Source organism: Mustela nivalis (assembly GCF_964662115.1).
Source record: "Mustela nivalis genome assembly, chromosome: 12".
Classification (NCBI taxonomy): Eukaryota; Metazoa; Chordata; class Mammalia; order Carnivora; family Mustelidae; genus Mustela; species Mustela nivalis.
The window spans coordinates 21,877,491-21,894,916 of record NC_139031.1 but is presented as its reverse complement, the minus strand read 5'-3'; the positions used below and the strand labels follow the sequence as shown (position 1 = coordinate 21,894,916).

General features: G+C 43.6%; 1 protein-coding gene and 1 long non-coding RNA gene across 5 annotated transcripts in view; one reads left to right on the top strand and one right to left on the bottom strand.

Moving 5' to 3' along the window:
* LOC309845745 overlaps window positions 1-17,426 on the bottom strand; it is a 413,192-nt gene that overhangs the window by 241,044 nt on the left and 154,722 nt on the right. The window lies entirely within an intron of this gene.
* STRIP2 (striatin interacting protein 2) overlaps window positions 1-17,426 on the top strand; it is a 52,741-nt gene that overhangs the window by 5,442 nt on the left and 29,873 nt on the right. For 3 of the 4 annotated variants that reach the window (XR_014301476.1, XR_014301477.1, XM_082694017.1), the window contains exons 2-13: window positions 2,818-2,887; window positions 5,666-5,740; window positions 6,756-6,890; window positions 8,238-8,358; window positions 9,117-9,185; window positions 9,383-9,489; window positions 10,201-10,328; window positions 11,681-11,884; window positions 13,174-13,409; window positions 13,671-13,736; window positions 14,526-14,589; window positions 15,501-15,572. Coding sequence is in view for 2 of the 4 variants with exons in the window: in XM_082694017.1 (XP_082550143.1) it covers window positions 2,818-2,887; window positions 5,666-5,740; window positions 6,756-6,890; window positions 8,238-8,358; window positions 9,117-9,185; window positions 9,383-9,489; window positions 10,201-10,328; window positions 11,681-11,884; window positions 13,174-13,409; window positions 13,671-13,736; window positions 14,526-14,589; window positions 15,501-15,572 (1,347 nt within the window). In the remaining 2 variants the exon portion in view is untranslated. The remainder of the gene's footprint in view (window positions 1-2,817; window positions 2,888-5,665; window positions 5,741-6,755; window positions 6,891-8,237; window positions 8,359-9,116; window positions 9,186-9,382; window positions 9,490-10,200; window positions 10,329-11,680; window positions 11,885-13,173; window positions 13,410-13,670; window positions 13,737-14,525; window positions 14,590-15,500; window positions 15,573-17,426) is intronic. The other variant, XM_082694018.1, reaches the window with a different exon arrangement.

Sequence of the window (17,426 nt, the reverse complement as noted above, 5' to 3'; positions counted from 1 at the left end):
TCATGATCCCAGGGTCCTCGGATCGAGTCCCACATCGGGCTCCTTGCTGGGCAGGGAGTCTGCTTCTCCCTCTGCCTCTGCCTGCCACTCTGCCTGCTTGTGGGCTCTCTCTCTCTCTCTTTCTCTCTCTGACAAATAAATAAATAAAGTCTTAAAAAAACAAAACAAAACAAAAAACCCCTGTAAGTACAGTAAGTAAAATTCAAAGTAGTATAACGGGGCGCCTGGGTGGTTCAGTCAGTTAAATGTCTGCCTTCAGCTCAGATCATAATCCCAGGACCCTGGGATGGGTCTCACATTGGCTTTCCTGCTCAGCAAGGACTCTACTCCCTCTCCCTCTATCCCTCCCCTCTGCTCCAGCTCTCTCTCTCTCCCTCTCTCTCTCTCAAATAAGTAAATAAAATCTAAAAAGAAAAAAATAACAAACAAACAACAAAGTATTGTAACCATCTACATAATGCTATCAAGTGCTGGGTAGTGTGCTAAATGCTTTTTCTGTATTAACTCATCTAGTCCTTATAATGACTATGAATTATCTTCATTTTACAGATAAGAAAACTGAGCACTTCATTTTCCACTAATTCCCTGACACCAATTCAGTTCTGACACTGACTGTAGTTAGCATAGACCCCATAAGTTAAGAGCTCAGTCTCACAAGACTGTCCTCACTTCAGATGCCAGCCAGACCTGGGGCCCTAAGACTATATGCACTTCAACCTGGCCAACTGTAAATTCAGAGGTTCTGTGACCACTCCCACACCTAACCCAACCATCTCCAGGTTCCATAATTTGCTACAGTGACTCACAGAATTTAAAAAACTGTTCTGCTTATGATAACAATTTTATTATAAAGAATACAACTCAAGAATACCCAAATGATGGGGTGCCTGGGTGGCTCAGTGAGGTAAGCCTCTGCCTTCAGCTCAGGTCGTGATCTGAGAGTCCTTAGATCAAGCCTTGCATCAGGCTCTCTGCTCAGCGGGAAGTCTGCTTCCCCCCTCTTCTCTGCCTGCCTCTCTGCCTACTTGTAATCTCTGTCTGTCAAATAAACAAATAAAATATTTAAAAAAAAGAAAAAGAATAGCCAAATGATGAAAGACAAAGGAGAAGGATGGGGGTGGGATGGTACAGAGCTTCCATGTGCTCTAGGTTTCACCCTCCTATCACTTTGGTGTACCCAGACCTCATTGTTTTAGGGCTTTTGTGGAGTTTCATTACCTAGACATGGTTGATTAAACCATTGGCCACTGGTTGAACTCAATCTTCAGCCTCCTTCTCTCTCTGGGATTGGGGCCAACCCTGAAAAAAAAATTTTTTTTAAAGGTTTTATTTATTTATTTTACAGAGATCACAAAGAGTCAGAGAGGCAGGCAGAGAGAGAGAGGGGGGAAGCAGGCTCCCTGCTGAGCAGGGAGCCCAATGTGGAGCTCGATCCTAGGACCCTGAGATCATGACCTGAGCCAAAGGCAAAGGCTTAACCACTGAGCCACCTAGGTGCCCCCAGCCCTGAAATTTTTAAAGGCTCACCAGGAGTCACCTCGTTAGCATAAATTCAAGTATCGTTGACTGGGGCTTATGAATTACGCTTATCAGGAAATTCCAGAGATCTTAGGAGCTCTGTGCTTGGAACAGCATTCAAAGACCAAATACATTTTTTTTTTAAAGATTTTATTTATTTATTTGGCAGACAGAGATCACAAGTAGGCAGAGAGGCAGGCAGGGGGGGCGGGAAGCAGGCTCCCTGCTGAGCAGAGAGCCTGATGCGGGGATCGATCCCAGGACCCTGGGATCATGACCTGAGCTGAAGGCAGAGGCTTTAACCCACTGAGCCACCCAGGTGCCCCCAAATACATTTTTTATACCACACTGAGGCACAGAGAGGTTAAGTGACTTGCTTAAGATCTCAATATGAGATGACTGAGATTCAAAAATTTTTAAATTTATACATACTAATATGTACTGGTAAGAAATAACTCCAAAATACTTAAAGAAGTTTGGGGGGTGGGGTCACATTAAAATATTTTTATATAAGATTATAAATTTAGGGATGCCTGGGTGGCTCAGTTGGTTAAGCGTTTACCTTCGGCTCGGGTCATGATCCCAGGGTCCTGGGATGGAGTCCCACATCAGGCTTCTTGCTCAGTGGGGAGCCTGCTTCTCCCTCTGCCTGCTGTTCTCTCTGCTTGTGCTCTCTCTCTTTCTCTGACAAATAAATAAAATATTTTTTAAAAAAATTATAAATTTATACATACAACATCATAGGAAATCTAGTTTTAAAATAAGTTGGAGTAGAAATACTACCTATCTGACAATCCTAAAGTTTTGGAACACTAGAGCTGAGGGGCTTTTTTTATATAAATGAAGAACTATGATCCAAAAAATGAGATTTGCCCAAAATCATACAGTGGGTTAATGACATAGCTGAAATTAGCTCTTAAGCTTTAAGTCTAAGCTGAAAAATACCTCTTTTGTTTTAGTTCATCTCATTGTTCTAAAAATCAGCTACATGCTCTTCTGGTCCGTGTTTATGTAGGTCAGACACAGGCACAGATTGCGTAGCTTTCATATCTATTCACAATCCTAACCCTTTACTCAGAGTTTCTGATTTTATATAAGAACCTTCAGCCCTGCCCTGAACTGAGCCTCAGATGTTGGCTAGGAGGAAGGTACCTCTTTTTATTAAAGGCCCAGAGGGGACTGTCCTAGCTGCCTCCTCGATCTAAACTTGGCCTCTGAGAGAAGCAGATGATTAAATGAGAGTATAATCTCCTTTTTCAACCCTTTTCCCAAGTTACTGCAAAGACTTCTCTATTACAGGGCTCTGTGGACTGTCCCACTCTGGAATTTGAGTATGGAGATGCAGATGGGCACGCAGCAGAGTTGTCAGGTATGAGGTAGAGATGGTCTGTGGAGAGTGGGAGGATAGCCAGGAGGAGAAGGCAGGGGTCTGTGATCTCCCCTGGCAGCTTGTCTGTTCTCCACATTCCTTCTTCTGTCCAACCTCCAGCAGTAAATATCTGTTTGCTTTTACATTTCTTTCCGTGAATTCTCCTTTGGAAACAGTATTCTCCACTTTTAGTCTATCACCCTTTTCTGCGCATCCTTCTTTATTCTCTTTTGGTACACTCTCAAATCTGTTTTCTCTCCACCTTTTCCCCATTCCTCCTGTTTCTTTTCCCAAATTCACTCATATCTCTACATGAATGCCCCCTTCTTTCTGCCGTCCTCTCCCTCTCTATCTTTGTCTGGATTTTAGCTTGAGTTAAGTGTGATCTCCTCACATCAAGAGCCTCCATGTTACATGTGCTATGAATGCCAGTTATTAATAAATGAGCTTTGGGTGGAGATGGTGTGAAAGTTAAATATTCTGTCACATGGAAGTGACACTTTGAGACATGCTTTTTCAGAGAAAAGCGACAAGGACTTTTAAGGAAGTTCTTGTGAATAAGCACAGGGAATAAATTTGTGATGAGTGACAGAAAGACAGAGCTGAGTTTAATAACCAACAAAGGATTAGAATTCCTAATAATATAAATATATTTCATACATGTATACATGTATGTGTAAATATGTGTGTGTAGAGAGAGAAGAGAGAGAGATGAGCAACCCAATAAATTGTCAAAGAATATGAATAGGAATTCAGAGAATAGAAAACCATATTATCAATCAATGTATGAAAAGATATTCAACTACATTAGTGAGGAAAAGCAAATTAAAATAACGATATATTATTTCACACTCATCAGATTGCAAAGCTTAAAAGCCTGTAGTTGGTGAGGGTGCAGCGAAATAAGTACTTTTATACATTGTTTGGCATGAGGGAGCAGAGTACAAAATTGGAAAGCAATTTGGTCATATCTAACAAAGTTGAAGATGCATGCATATTATAACCCAGTGATTCTAGTTGTACACTTTAAAGAGCATTTGGGCCCAAGAAAACATGTATAAAGATGTTTATTGTGGCCATTGTGAAGAATTTAAAACCACTTAGGGGAATGGATAAACTGTAGCGTATCAATATAGTAGGCTATCACATAACCATTAGAATAATTGATCTATATCAATATGTTCCAGTATCAGTAAATGTTAAAAACAGTATTGAGAGTGAAAGAAATGGTGACAATTTATGAATGCATCCAAAAAACTGCTTAAACACACAAACCTGAAAGGTATTTCTGAGAAGTCTAGTTGTACACTTGACTGAGAACAGTGTCGGTTAAGTAAACGGATGTGTTCATTACAGTCATGTAAAAAAAACCATTGAAAGACATACTAAGAATTATTTCAAGAGAAATATATAATATCCTGTTTGGATAAAAACTTTCAAAGTCAACTTCATGTTGTTTACAGATATATAAATATGCTGTAGAAGTACAAAAACAGGCATGTGAAGGATACACACCGATTTCGTTAAAATGGTTAACACTAGAGAAGGGAATAAGATAGACTGGGGAGGGAGAGGGGACTTTAGATGTCTGAAGTAAATATAACAAGTGTAAATATTTGCTTAATCTGGGTAGAAGATACATAGGTATTTTATGTATTCTGTATTTATCTGTCTCTGGAAGTTCGTGATCTAAAATTTAAAAGTAAAAACAAGAAGTTTAGTACCTAATAGCCTTGTTCCCTTTCCTGACTGGGTTTATGCTGTGCTCTTAAAAACCATATATGCACACTATCCACTGAGCATGAAAAGTATCAAAATCAGAGATGGATTTGCTTCTGGTCAATCCAGGATTCTGGAACTCAGGACTCAAAAGCCCTGGCTCCCAGACAAGGTGTTTCTCAACCATTAGACAGCTGGCTGGAACATAAGTGAATTTCTCTTTGTGAATTATCTGTGACCTAGTTAAATTTCCAGCAAGGGTCTCAGGGAACAGAGTTTTGAGGAAATCTGTTCTGTCACCTATTGACTTCTCAACCTCAATTCTTCATCCTCTGTAAGATGAAGGTACTTCCTGGTATAATGTTCTGGAGTGTGTGTAGGAAAGGACATTTTTATTTCTCATAAACTCTCTGCATTTTTTATTCAGAGGTTATTGTTAAGAAAGTTAGATTTTCTGGGCATAAGCAGCCCTTTGACATCAACAGCTGCTTCTATGTGGTTTGATGCTGTCTCTACCTGTGTGGTCATGGCCAGGAACCTAAACTTCTATACCCTTTGAGGAAATTCAGCAGGGAGAGAATGAACTGGCTTCAATCCCAAAGGGCCATGAAACACATACTCTCCAGCCTTTACTCTGGTTCCTTGAATAACACAAGCATCTTGCCTCTAAATTTCAGACATTGCGCCTCTCCTCCCTAGAGACAGGTTAGACTCAATCTGGGTTGACAAGCAGAAGGGGTTGCAGCCCTAAGAAACAGGAGTGATGACAGTAAGCCCTCTCTGCTCCAACCCTCCCTGGCCCTCACCAAGTGTTGAAGACTGCCTTCTCTGCTGTAGCAGCCAGCTGGCAGGAGGAGGACAGGTTTGATGGTTTAATCACCCAGGGACACAAGTGGCTATTTTTAACTGCTCCGAAAGGGAGGAGGCTGGCACTGGATTGAATTGGACACAGGAATGTGTTGGAAGCGTTAGCCCTTTCATGCCACCCTCTCCACCCCAGGCCCCTTCTATAAGGGTCTGCTGAATGTTTGTGACTCTGTCCTATCTTTCCTAACACAGAATTGTATAGCTACACTGAAAACCTGGAATTCACCACTAACAGGAGGTGCTTTGAAGAAGATTTCAAGACTCAAGGTGATCCCAGATTCTTTTTCATAGAGACCTGCTTTTCTTCCCCACCCCCCATGATATCCCAGCTTGATCTAGAAAACGCCCAGAACAAAGTATGATCCTTCTTCATCCTCTCCACTACCATTTCTCTATCCCTTCTTGCATATGGGACATTTCCTTTATCTCAAGTGGAGAGGCCATGGAATGGGAGCAGGAGAAGCCTGAGCTCGGTCGGTTTCACTGATAGAAGAGGCACAGAGAGCAGAGGGATGGGGACTGGGCTGGTGCCCCACTGCCTGGTTGAACTCTGTGCCTAAAGTAGTTCTTAACTTTAACATTCAATCCCTGCCTCCAACTCTGCCTCACTCCTAATAGCATCTAATAATAATTTCATGTGTCCACACTGATTGTCTCAGACCTCCATTTCCTAACTTGGTCAGTGAATTCAGTTTGCAACTCAGGAGATGTGTGGTGAGTACTGTTTTGTGCAAGATGCAGGAGGCAGGGGTGAAAGTGAATTTGCAGAATCTTCAAAGAGATTATAGTCCAGTGGCAGAGGGTAAGTGTGTACATCACAAAACTAACTGAGGACAAAAGGAAAGTGGTAAGTATCAGAAAAGAAGTAAAAGGTATCTTGGGGGCTTTGGAGGGGAGGAGTATCTTGGGAGAGAGATCTTCTGGCTGGAGCATTAGTGGGAAAGAGGTAATTTAGTATTGGACCTGTAATGATGAATAGGAATTGGATATATAGGGAGAGAGGGAACTCCTTGAAAAGGCAGAGAGATAGGACAGAATAGGTAGGCTTTGTGTGGAGAATAAAGGGGATATGAAGAAAGATGGACTGCAGAGTGGGTTTAGCCAGAACTTTGGGGTTTCTTTACTTTTCCAATCTCTTATTCTTTCTCAGCTAAATAAGGAAATCTTTTGAAGAGAAGAATTTGTTGGGGGCTGGGATCAGAGGTGGATATGTTATCAGGAGCCTTTTTTAGGAAGGAGAGGCAAAAGCTGACACTGGATCTGTATGGCTTTCTTTCCCCAGTGCAGGGCAAGGAGTGGCTGGAATTGGAAGAAGATGCCCAGAAGGCCTATGTGATGGGACTCCTGGACCGACTGGAGGTGGTCAGTAGGGAACGGCGACTGAAGGTGGCCCGGGCTGTTCTGTACCTGGCCCAAGGCAAGTGGCCACCTTTGCCAACTTGAGATAGGTGAAAACTAGGGAGAATGTTATCAGGACTAGGATGAGGCAAGCCATGCTAAGAAAGCAAGGTCCTGCTCCCAGGGACAGATCTTGTCAAGTGCTAGGAGTAACCTGATGCTTATAAGGAAGTTAAGGAGATGGTGGTGGGTACTATTCTGGATCCCTTGGAACTGGCCTTTATCTTACCAGGCATGGCAAGATTTCTTATAAAGTTCTTTTTTCCTGCTTGTGGGCTATAAATATATGTGGAGATTTAGTAAGAGAGTCAGTGTGGCTAGAGTTAGTGTACCACCAGCTGAGAACGGAGGCTTACTTTCTTCAGCTATGGCTCTAACCTCCACTGAGTGGAGGTAATGGAGTGCCGCATATTCACACATGAACCCTCTGCATTATTTCTCATTGGCATTTAGAGGGTTCAAGTCAGCATAGCAGCAGGAGTGGATGCAGTGGGTAATTGGGATCAAAACTTGGTATGATTAATTGCAAAAACCTTCCCAGAAGAGACCTAACAGCCAGGTATTCAAAAGAGAAATGAGATAACCTAACTGGAATAGTAAAAGTATACCTTGAGATCATAAAAAGAGGACTATTGATAGAACCAACTAGCTGGTAGCTTAAACAAAACAACAACAACAACAAAACAAAATCAAAACTATTAAAGAAAATAATAAATGGTAGGAGAGTGTTAAAGGGAAGACTGTAGCAAACAGGGCAGTGCCTAACCATATCTCATGGGTCTGGTGCTCTGGCCAACTTCCAACTGCTAGTACCTTTAACTTTTTACCTAAGGGCTTTCTCTGTAGTCCATACAGGGTAGGCAGGAAGTGCTAGGGAATTAATGTGCTCCTCTAGTCCAGTAGCCCTGATCAATGAATGACAGGAATTAGTGGATAAATAGCCCAACTACCTCACCCTTCTTGGGTGGGATGATTCTGAGGGTTATAAAAACATACACTGTTTCCCAGAGCTTCCCCCAACCTGGGTTTCAGCTCTTCATCTGCCTTTTCTTCCCTCTCTCACTTCCCCACTTTTCTATTAATGGTTCCTGAGATCATCTCCCAAATAAACTTCTTGCATTTTGAATCCTTCTCTCTGTATCTGCTTCCCAGGGAACTCAAACTTAAGACAGGCCAGTGATAAACACATTGGACCTGACTCGGACACTGCCTTATTCAGGGAAGTTCTGGAGGGCCCTTGCCCTACCTTTGTCAGCTTAATTGTTGGGCAAGTTTTTGGAAGATAGTCTTAAGATCATGGGGAAGGGTGGAAAGAATTGGATATCCCTCTTACCTCAACCCTGTATGACACTATCTGGTTCTTTAGGCACTTTTGGGGAATGTGATTCCGAGGTCGATGTACTACACTGGTCCAGGTACAACTGCTTCCTGCTCTATCAGATGGGGACCTTCTCGGCCTTCTTGGAGCTGCTCCACATGGAAATCGAGTGAGAAGCCTTAGGGAAGAACTGGCCTAGACAACCCCCTTCCTTGGAGCATGCCTCATGTCCTATGCTGATTCCCTCACTATAGAGACCTCTGTGGGAGCAGGGGCTCTTCACACCTCGGCCCAAAGCTTCCGGACAGTTCCCCTCTATCCAGCCATGCTCTCTGATATTCTGTCCTCCTCCCTGAGGTTGGACTCATCAACAGCTTTTGTCCCACTCACAGCTTCAGTTCTGGGCTTTAGGGTCCTATCCTAGATGGGTGCACTTCTCAACTCAGCCTAACTCTGGAATCCATGAAGGAAACTATTCTACCTAAGAACATGACCCAAGAGGGATAGGACCGATTTCTGTTGCTATGCCCAATTCTTCCCTTGTGGGTCATAGCTCTGGAGATGGCCTTATCTGCTGCTACCACTATAGGGATCCGTCGTTTTATCTCATGCCTATTACCCAGGAGTTTAAAGAGGGCAGATTGAAAGTGTTGCTTAGCATCTATTTTGTGTTCAGTACAGTGCTAGGCACAGCGTGGATTATAAGAGGAGGGGTTGTCACAGACCCTGCCTTTGTCCATCTTCACCACAGATAAAGGTTTACTGAGATGGCAGAGGAATTTGGTGGGCTCCTTTACCTTAGACCAATTTGTTTTAGCTACATAGCCAGGGAATAGCAGGTACTCACATTTGTGTACATGATAAGTAGGGACACAGGGTGTAAAGAGGCCTTATGAGTTCCTGTTCTCTCCTTCCTTCCCATGGCAGCAACAGTCAGGCCTGTAGCAGTGCTCTTCGGAAACCAGCCATCTCCATTGCTGATAGCACAGAGCTCAGGTAAGTGGACCTGCTCTAGGTTTGGAACTGGGGATAGTTAGCAATGGGTTACTCTTTGTCCGAGTCCCAGATACACCCAGACTACTAGTAGCTGCTAATTCCACTGGGTTGGGCTCCCACAGGGATCTTCCCTGAGGTCTCTGACTTCAGGCTGTGTGCTGCTTTGGGAACCTCTTGCAACCCTTCTATAACCCCAGGGTGCTGCTGAGTGTCATGTACCTATTGGTGGAAAATATTCGCCTGGAGCGAGAGACAGACTCCTGCCGTTGGAGGACTGCACGGGAGACCTTCCGCACTGAACTGAGTAAGAAGTGGTACTTGAGGAAGGGTAGGGATGAGATGCTGATGGTGGAGGGGAAGCATAGCATCTGCACATCTGCACAGAAGAGACAAATAGCTTTCCTTCCTTTCTCTCTTCCTTCCCTCCCCCGTCCTCTTTCCTAATTAGCATCCATTCTTTTAGGGCAGAGATACTACGGGGCAGGCATGAGGACCTGGCTTGACTTCCCTTGTGTCTATGAGTTAGTACCAGTCATGTGTCATTTCTATGCCTTGGTTTCCTTGGTTATAAAATAGAAATAGCCATCCATCTCACATTTCATCATCAATCTCACATGGAAAAATGAGTTGAATCACCTTGAAAATACTGATGTTGTCATCAGACAGGGATAAGATATTAAAGCCTATGGGTTTAAAATATATTAGACTGATGTGGGAAAGTGAATTGTAATCTATGAAATGCTTTGAGTCCTTCAGCCAAAAAGCAACATCTTTATTACTATTACTTCTAGTTTGGTATCCACCCTCAATCTTGGGAGCTAAGCCATTTTACCTCCATGACCTCCCTTCCTGCCCTTCCTCCTGGGGCCTTTCTAAGCCTCCTTTTAAGGAACAAGTACTCAAATTCTTTGGAGGAGGTGAGAGCCTTCCTCATTGTGTCCCGAAGCAGGTTAAAGGGATAGGGTTTCAACATTCTTATTCTCACTTTCTCACTTCTCTCTCTCCTCTTCCCCAGGCTTCTCCATGCATAATGAGGAACCTTTTGCCCTTCTGCTTTTCTCCATGGTTACCAAGTTCTGCAGTGGCCTGGCTCCCCACTTCCCCATAAAGAAGGTCCTGCTTTTGCTCTGGAAAGTGGTTATGGTAAGTGACTGATCCACCCACCCCTCTGCCCGCCCCCGCTCCACTCCCATCTCATCAGATCAGTAGTGCCTTCTGCCACCTCACTTTCTTATAGTCTGATTCCAGGAGACTGGAGCTAGGCAGAAGAATTGGGCAGCTGTTAGCCAATGGAGGGAAATCATATGTTCTGTGTCAGAGCAGGTTACCTGTTTCTATTGGACTGACAGGAGATGTCACTCTGTGAGTTGGGGTGTCATTGTACCTTCCCATGGTAGAACTGACATTTCATGGAAAGAATACTAGTTGAGAGCTGGGAGATCTAGACTCTGCTTGCACTGAGCAACATCAGGCAACTGTCTGTGCCTCAGTTTTTCTAACTACAAAATATGGGGTTTATTGCCTATTCTCCATCCAGATAAAAAGAGGATTTGCTTTAAAAAAAAAAAAAAAATGAAGTCTTAGGGCATCTGGGTGGCTCAGTTAAGTGTCCAGCTCTTAATTTTGGCTCAGGTCATGAGCTTAGGGTCATGGGATCGAGCCTTGCATTGGACTCCACGCTCAGTGGGGTATCTGCTTCTCTCCCTCTTTTTCTCTCCTTCTGCCCCTCCCCCTGCTCACATTCTCTCTCTAAAATAAATAAATAAATCTTAAGAAAATGAATCTTTAGAAGTATATGGTTTCAGCTTTGTTGCTAATTATTAAATCTGATCATCTCGGGGCGCCTGGGTGGCTCAGTGGGTTAAGCCGCTGCCTTCGGCTCGGGTCATGATCTCAGGGTCCTGGGATCGAGTCCCGCATCGGGCTCTCTGCTCAGCAGGGAGTCTGCTTCCCTCTCTCTCTCTCTCTGCCTGCCTCTCCATCTACTTGTGATTTCTCTCTGTCAAATAAATAAATAAATTCTTTTAAAAAATAAATAAATAAATAAATCTGATCATCTCTGGCTCCCACTTTGTAGGACTGCCTGAACAACATACCCTCCAGAGCAAGCTTCACAGGGTGGAATCACCTTTTGACTGCAGGAGAAATTGAGTGACTCGGGCTTTATAGCATCTGGTTGTGCTCCTTAAAAAGGGGGCACAATTTCCTTTTTTTTTTTTTTTCCCCACTGGAAGCCCCCAGGAGTCCCTTTCCTAATTTCTGGTGATGTTTCCAGCCCTGAGTCAGTAAACAATGCTTTATCCTGACCCCTGAGCTCCTCAGATTGGGAATAGTAACTACATTTGCCCCTTCCTGTTTTATTACTTCTTAGTTAAGAAGGGGTTCCAATGGGACTGGAGATTGTGACTCTTCCTCTCCATCCACATTTCCCTGATCTTATTTATTCTGACTTCCCTCTTTTCCTCTCCTCTGCCCCTTTCCTGTTTATACTATAGTTTACCCTCGGTGGATTTGAGCATCTACAGGTTCTCAAAGTACAGAAGCGGGCAGAACTGGGACTGCCTCCACTGGCTGAAGATAGTATCCAGGTGGTGAAGAGCATGCGTGCCGCTTCCCCGCCCTCTTACACCCTTGACCTGGGGGAGTCTCAGCTGGCACCACCACCCTCTAAGCTGCGAGGCCGCCGTGGTTCTCGAAGGGTAAGAAATAAAAGCATATTGTGGTGTTTTGATACTAGTTGGCCAAAAATTAAGATTCTGAGCTATTCTGGATGTGGTAGGAAAGGGCAGTAAATGATGAGGCTCATCCTGCCTCTGATTGCCCTATAGCCAACCTGAAACCTTGGAGTCTGTACTTTGGCCTCTGTCTCCCGGCTCCACAGGCTCCCGGGCTATCATGAGGTAACGCTGTGATCTTACCTCGTAGATCCATATCTTAATACAGGGTCATTGGCCGAGACCTGGTATGCCTGGAGTTATCCCCGACACCAGTTAGGGCATGACCCAGATCACCTGAACAGGGCTCCCAGCAAATCCACGTGCCCAGGGTGAGGCACGTGTCATTTTATTGACAGCAAGGTTTACTCTGAGCCAGCCATGCTCTTGTCTGGCCCTGGAGCCAGAGGCTTACATTTAGGAGGTGACTGATAAGTGTTCCAGGTAGAGTCCGATGCCTGGGAAGATCAGAATGATTGGTTGCACTGAGACTTGGCCATGTACCCACAAACTAACCTCCCTGAAATACCTGAGTGACAGGTGAAAGGTTAGAGGTTACAGGTGAAAGGTTAGACAGTCATGTTCAGTAATCCAGTTACAGGTGAAAGGTTACAGGTGAAAGGTTAGGCAGTCATGTTCAGTAATCCAGTCTACACAAGCAGCATTGTAATTTTTTTCAACCTTTATTTTTTATTTTGTAAAGCTATAATCCTTGTACAAAATTTGGAAGAAATATAAAAATGTGAAGAATGGAGGAAGAAAGAAAATCACCCATAAGCTTAACAAACCAGAGGCAGTCATTGTTAACTTTTTGGCCTATTTCTGTCCAATCTTTTTTTCTTCAACAAGGTTTAAAATTCCAAACTTGCTTCCCTCTGCCTAGCAGCAAGCCTCTGTCCTCCTCTTCCTCAGTCAGCCAGCTGGTATAAGCTCAGAGAAGGCAAACTAATTGAATGTTCACCTAAGCAGAGCATAGTTAGGAAGTAAAGTGCTGGGGGGAAAAAAATCCATGCTTTCTGAAAGCTAAGTAACTGACTTTGGGATTAGGTATGCTTTGCTCCCCAGCCAATGACTTGTTTGCCTGAGAGATGCTTGTCTTGGGATTGGACCTGGTGGATAGATTAAGTGGGGAAGGGGATATTCTTACAAGGGCTGGGTTGTTACCCCACATATCCTGAAGTCTAGTAGCTTATGGGTAGAGGGTGACCTCAAACAAAGATGCTCAGAGTAAGACCTCTGTACACATTCTCTCTACCATCCCAACCTCCGCCCAGCAACTCCTCACTAAGCAGGACAGCCTGGACATCTACAATGAAAGAGACCTCTTTAAGACAGAGGAGCCAGCCACAGAGGAGGAAGAGGACTCTGCTGGTGATGGAGAACGAACCTTGGATGGAGAATTAGACTTGCTAGAGCAAGACCCTCTGGTGCCACCTCCACCCTCACAGGCATCCCTTTCTGCTGAGCGGGTGGCCTTTCCCAAGGGACTACCCTGGGCCCCAAAGGTCAGGTAGGTTTGATAACTGTGGGGACCCCGAGTTTTGGAACTAGAATCACTGAAGTCCCAGGGTACAGTGATCTATGTGTTCAAGTCTCAATAAGCTGGGCTAGAAGTCAGAACTCCTGGTTTGAAGTTTTCTCTGTTAGCTGCTATCTTCCCCCACTGCTCTAATCCTCCTCGAAGGGTTAGGAGCTCAGAAACATTCTGTCTCTCAAGGTTTGCCTTTTTTTTTTTCCTTTTCTGGGAATTGTCTCTCCACTGTCCTCTCAGACAGAAGGACATTGAGCACTTCTTGGAGATGAGCAGGAACAAATTCATCGGATTCACTCTGGGGCAGTAAGTGACTAGATGGTCAAAACTGGCTATAAAGTGGTTCTTAAGGGACCAGAGGAGTGGGTGACTGGAAAAAGAGATGTTGCCTGCTAGTTGTGGTGTAACCTAGAGACACTATGGACATCTCCTAATGACTTTGGCCTGGTGCCATAGAATTTTTTTCCTTCCAGTTTCCTCGAAGAACTCTTACGTTCTTAGCTAGGTGTAGGACTTTGAGTGACAAGTCATTTCCCTCTTGGGCTTTAATTTTGTCATGAAAGTGTTGTCCCTAGGGGTCCTTCCTGTTTTAATGGGCCAGAATTCTGTGAAAAAGCAATATGGTCAGAACAGATCTAGTCTTCCCTCATATCTCCTTCCCCATGAATTCCTCACACTGGCTGAGCACTACAAAATGAAGAAGGCCTTGTTCCTGTTATTTCCCTATAGTTGGGCTACATGCCCTTTTAAGGAACCTACTACTCCCTGACAAAGTAAATGCCCAAAAGACTATACAAAAATCCTAATTTTCAGGAACATTCTGTGTGGCATTTTTCTTTTTGTGTCCCGAAACAATAATGGGGGACCTGGAAGCTTGAAGGGAAAAATCCAGAATACCACATGTTGAAAGTGGCATGGTCCATGTAACTCCGGGGAATATCAGTGGTTCTCTCTAGTTCTTTTTTTTTCCCCCCAATTTAAATTCAATTAATTAACATATAGTGTATTATTAGTTTTGGAGGTAGAGGTCAGTGAATCATCAGTAGTTCTCTAAAGTTTTGATAGTTATGATTTGGTATATCTCACATTTCACAGGGACACAGATACCTTGGTTGGATTACCCAGGCCCATCCACGAGAGTGTGAAGACTCTAAAGCAGGTGACCAGGGTGGGCTCTCAGTCTTCAGGGATAGGGAGCCATCAAGGCAAGTTTGATTACCAACATCCTGGTTATTGGCTCCTCTACCAGACACATTCTGTATTTCTCCTTCAGGCATTTTGGCCAAAGAGGAGGAAATTAAGTCTCTTCGTACTTAACCATTTTCCTACATTCAGATAGATAAAAAAGTTATCCTTTCTTCCTCTCATGCCTTTTCCCTCCTCCCACCCTTCTTTCTCTCTTCCTCTTCCTCGCTTCCTTTCCTCTCACTTCTTTCTTCCTTTAGGGCCACTAACCCCCAAAGGCCAGGATTAGTAGCAGTCTGTTCTGCATCCAAAGTATATATGAGCGCAAAGAGTAAAAAAAGTCATCTCTTGCATGGACCTTGAACTCTCCCTCACTCCATCATCACTCCATATACATGCACAAAAGCATATTCACATGCAGCAAAACTCTCAGGGTAGTGGTCCAGGGGCATAGGACTCTTCTTTACTTCCCCTTGCCCTTTGGTTGAAGATAAATACTTGAGTATTTTTGCTCTTCAACAAATATAGGAACATAGAATAAACACAGACCCTGTATATGAAGCGCTGGACTCAATGTTAAGACTCCTACCTTCAAAGTTTATGTTCTATTTGGGTGACAACCATATACAGGACATTTCCTTATCATTGAGGAAGTTAAGCAAGAGACTGGTACATACATGATTGGGGCCCTCAGTATCTTTTTTTTTTTTTTTTTTTTTTAACGTAATCTCTACACTCAACACAGGGTTCAAACACAACCTCAAGATCAAAAGTCCTACATTCTTTAGACTGAGCCAGCCAGGCACCCTCCCTTTTTTTTTTTAATTAAAAAGAAAATTTTTTTTAGTAATCTCAGCCTCTTAATTGATGTCTTTTCTTCCCCAGCACAAGTACATCTCCATTGCAGATGTTCAAATCAAGAATGAGGAGGATCTGGAGAAGTGCCCCATGTCTTTGGTGAGTCAGGGGGGTCCTGTGCAGGAGAAAGGCAGGAAGAAGTCTGTCTGCAGTGCTGTCACAGAGCATATGTGCATACTGTTGGGCTCTTACTATGTGCCAAGCAAGGCAAAAGTCTCTATTTTCATGAAACATTAAAGTTAGAGAAAAAAGAAAATAAGTAATTAAGGAAACAAGAAGACATATAAGAATGGGAGATACAATGAAGAAAATTTAAATAGGATGACATGAGAGAGGCATCTGCCACGTAGGAGACTACTTTCAATTAGGAAGTCAGGATAGGTAGACTTCTGAGAAGGTGACAGTTAAACTAAAATATTATGTACAAGAAGGAGCTGGCCATAGGAATATCGGGGAAAGAGCATTCTAGGCGAAGAGAATAGCCTTAATGAGGGTGAGAGAAACCTTGGAATATTAGGGGTAGTGAATGGAGGCCTATGGCTGGAACACAGGGGTGAGGGATGGGGTTGTATGAGATGGAGTCAGGGAGGTAGTCTGGGGCCACTTAATAAAGGACCTGTAAGCAAAGATAGGGATTGCGAAGTTGTTTCACAATATAGAAGTAAGCCCTTAGAGATTTCAAGCAGGGGGATGACATGATCTGATTTACATTGTCTAAAACCATTGGCTGCTGTGTAAACACTTTACCAGAAAAGAGTAGAAGCAGGGTGAAACATAAGGGGTTCTGTTTCATCAAGAGTTCTATTTTGGTCATATTCAGTTTTAGATATCCATTAAGCAACCATGCACGTGAGCAGCCATGTAACTGAGTATATATCTAGAGTTCAAAGAGAGGACTGGCCTAGAGAAATAAATCTGGGAGCTCTTGACTTAATATAGTGTTAGAAGCCATAGAACTGGCTGAGATAACCCAGGGAGGAAATAGAGATAGAGGCTGGGACCCTGGACAAAGTCTTGGGGTGCACCAGTTGTGCTGAGGGTGGGATGAGTCAGGAAAGGAGCCAGAAAAGAAGAGTAAGAGAAACACTCTGAGATGGGAGAGAGTGTGGGAGACTGTGATACTATAAAAACTAAGAAAAAATTTTTCAAGAAGGGAGTGATCAGCTATGTCCAGTGCTGCTGATAAATGGGTAAGATCTGAGGTGCCCATTGGATCAGGCAACATGAAAATAACTAGTGACCTTGATAAGAGCAACCTCAAATGAAGAGATGGGGCTTGTAGCCTAGTTGGAGTGTGTTGAAAAAGGAATGCAAAGAAAGGAGGTAGATGGTCAACGCAGACAACATAGTTTTATTGTAGAGAGGATAGAAATGGAATGTTGGATGAAGGAGGATGTGGGGTCAGAGGAAAGTGTTTTAAAGTTAGAAGACACTGGAATATGTTTATGTCCTGAAAGAGATGATCTGGAAGAGAAGAGACAATTGCAGAACTGATCCATTTGACAAAGCAGAAGGGTTGCAAGAAATCCAGCACAAGTGGTGGGTTGGCCTTTAACAGAACAAACGTGGTTCACACTTCATGTCAAGAAGAAAGGTAGAGGGGTGCCTGGGTGGCTTAGTGGGTCATTATCTCAGGGTCCTGGGATTGAGCCCTGCATCAGGCTCTCTGCTCAGCAGGGAGCCTAATTCCCCCTCTCTGCCTGCCTCTCTGCCTACTTGTGATTTCTCTCTGTCAAATAAATAAAATCTTAAAAAAAAAAAAAAAAGAAGAAGAAAGGTAGAGACCCTAGTATATTTGGTGTTGAGAAGATGAATCGTCAGATTGCCTCTGTTTTCTCTTTGAAGTATGAGGCTGGGTCAGCAACTATTGAGGGGTTGAAAGGTGAAGGGATTGGTTTGAGGACAGGGCAGAAGAGAAGTTAGGAAATAGATTTTTGGAAGAGCAGGAAGGCA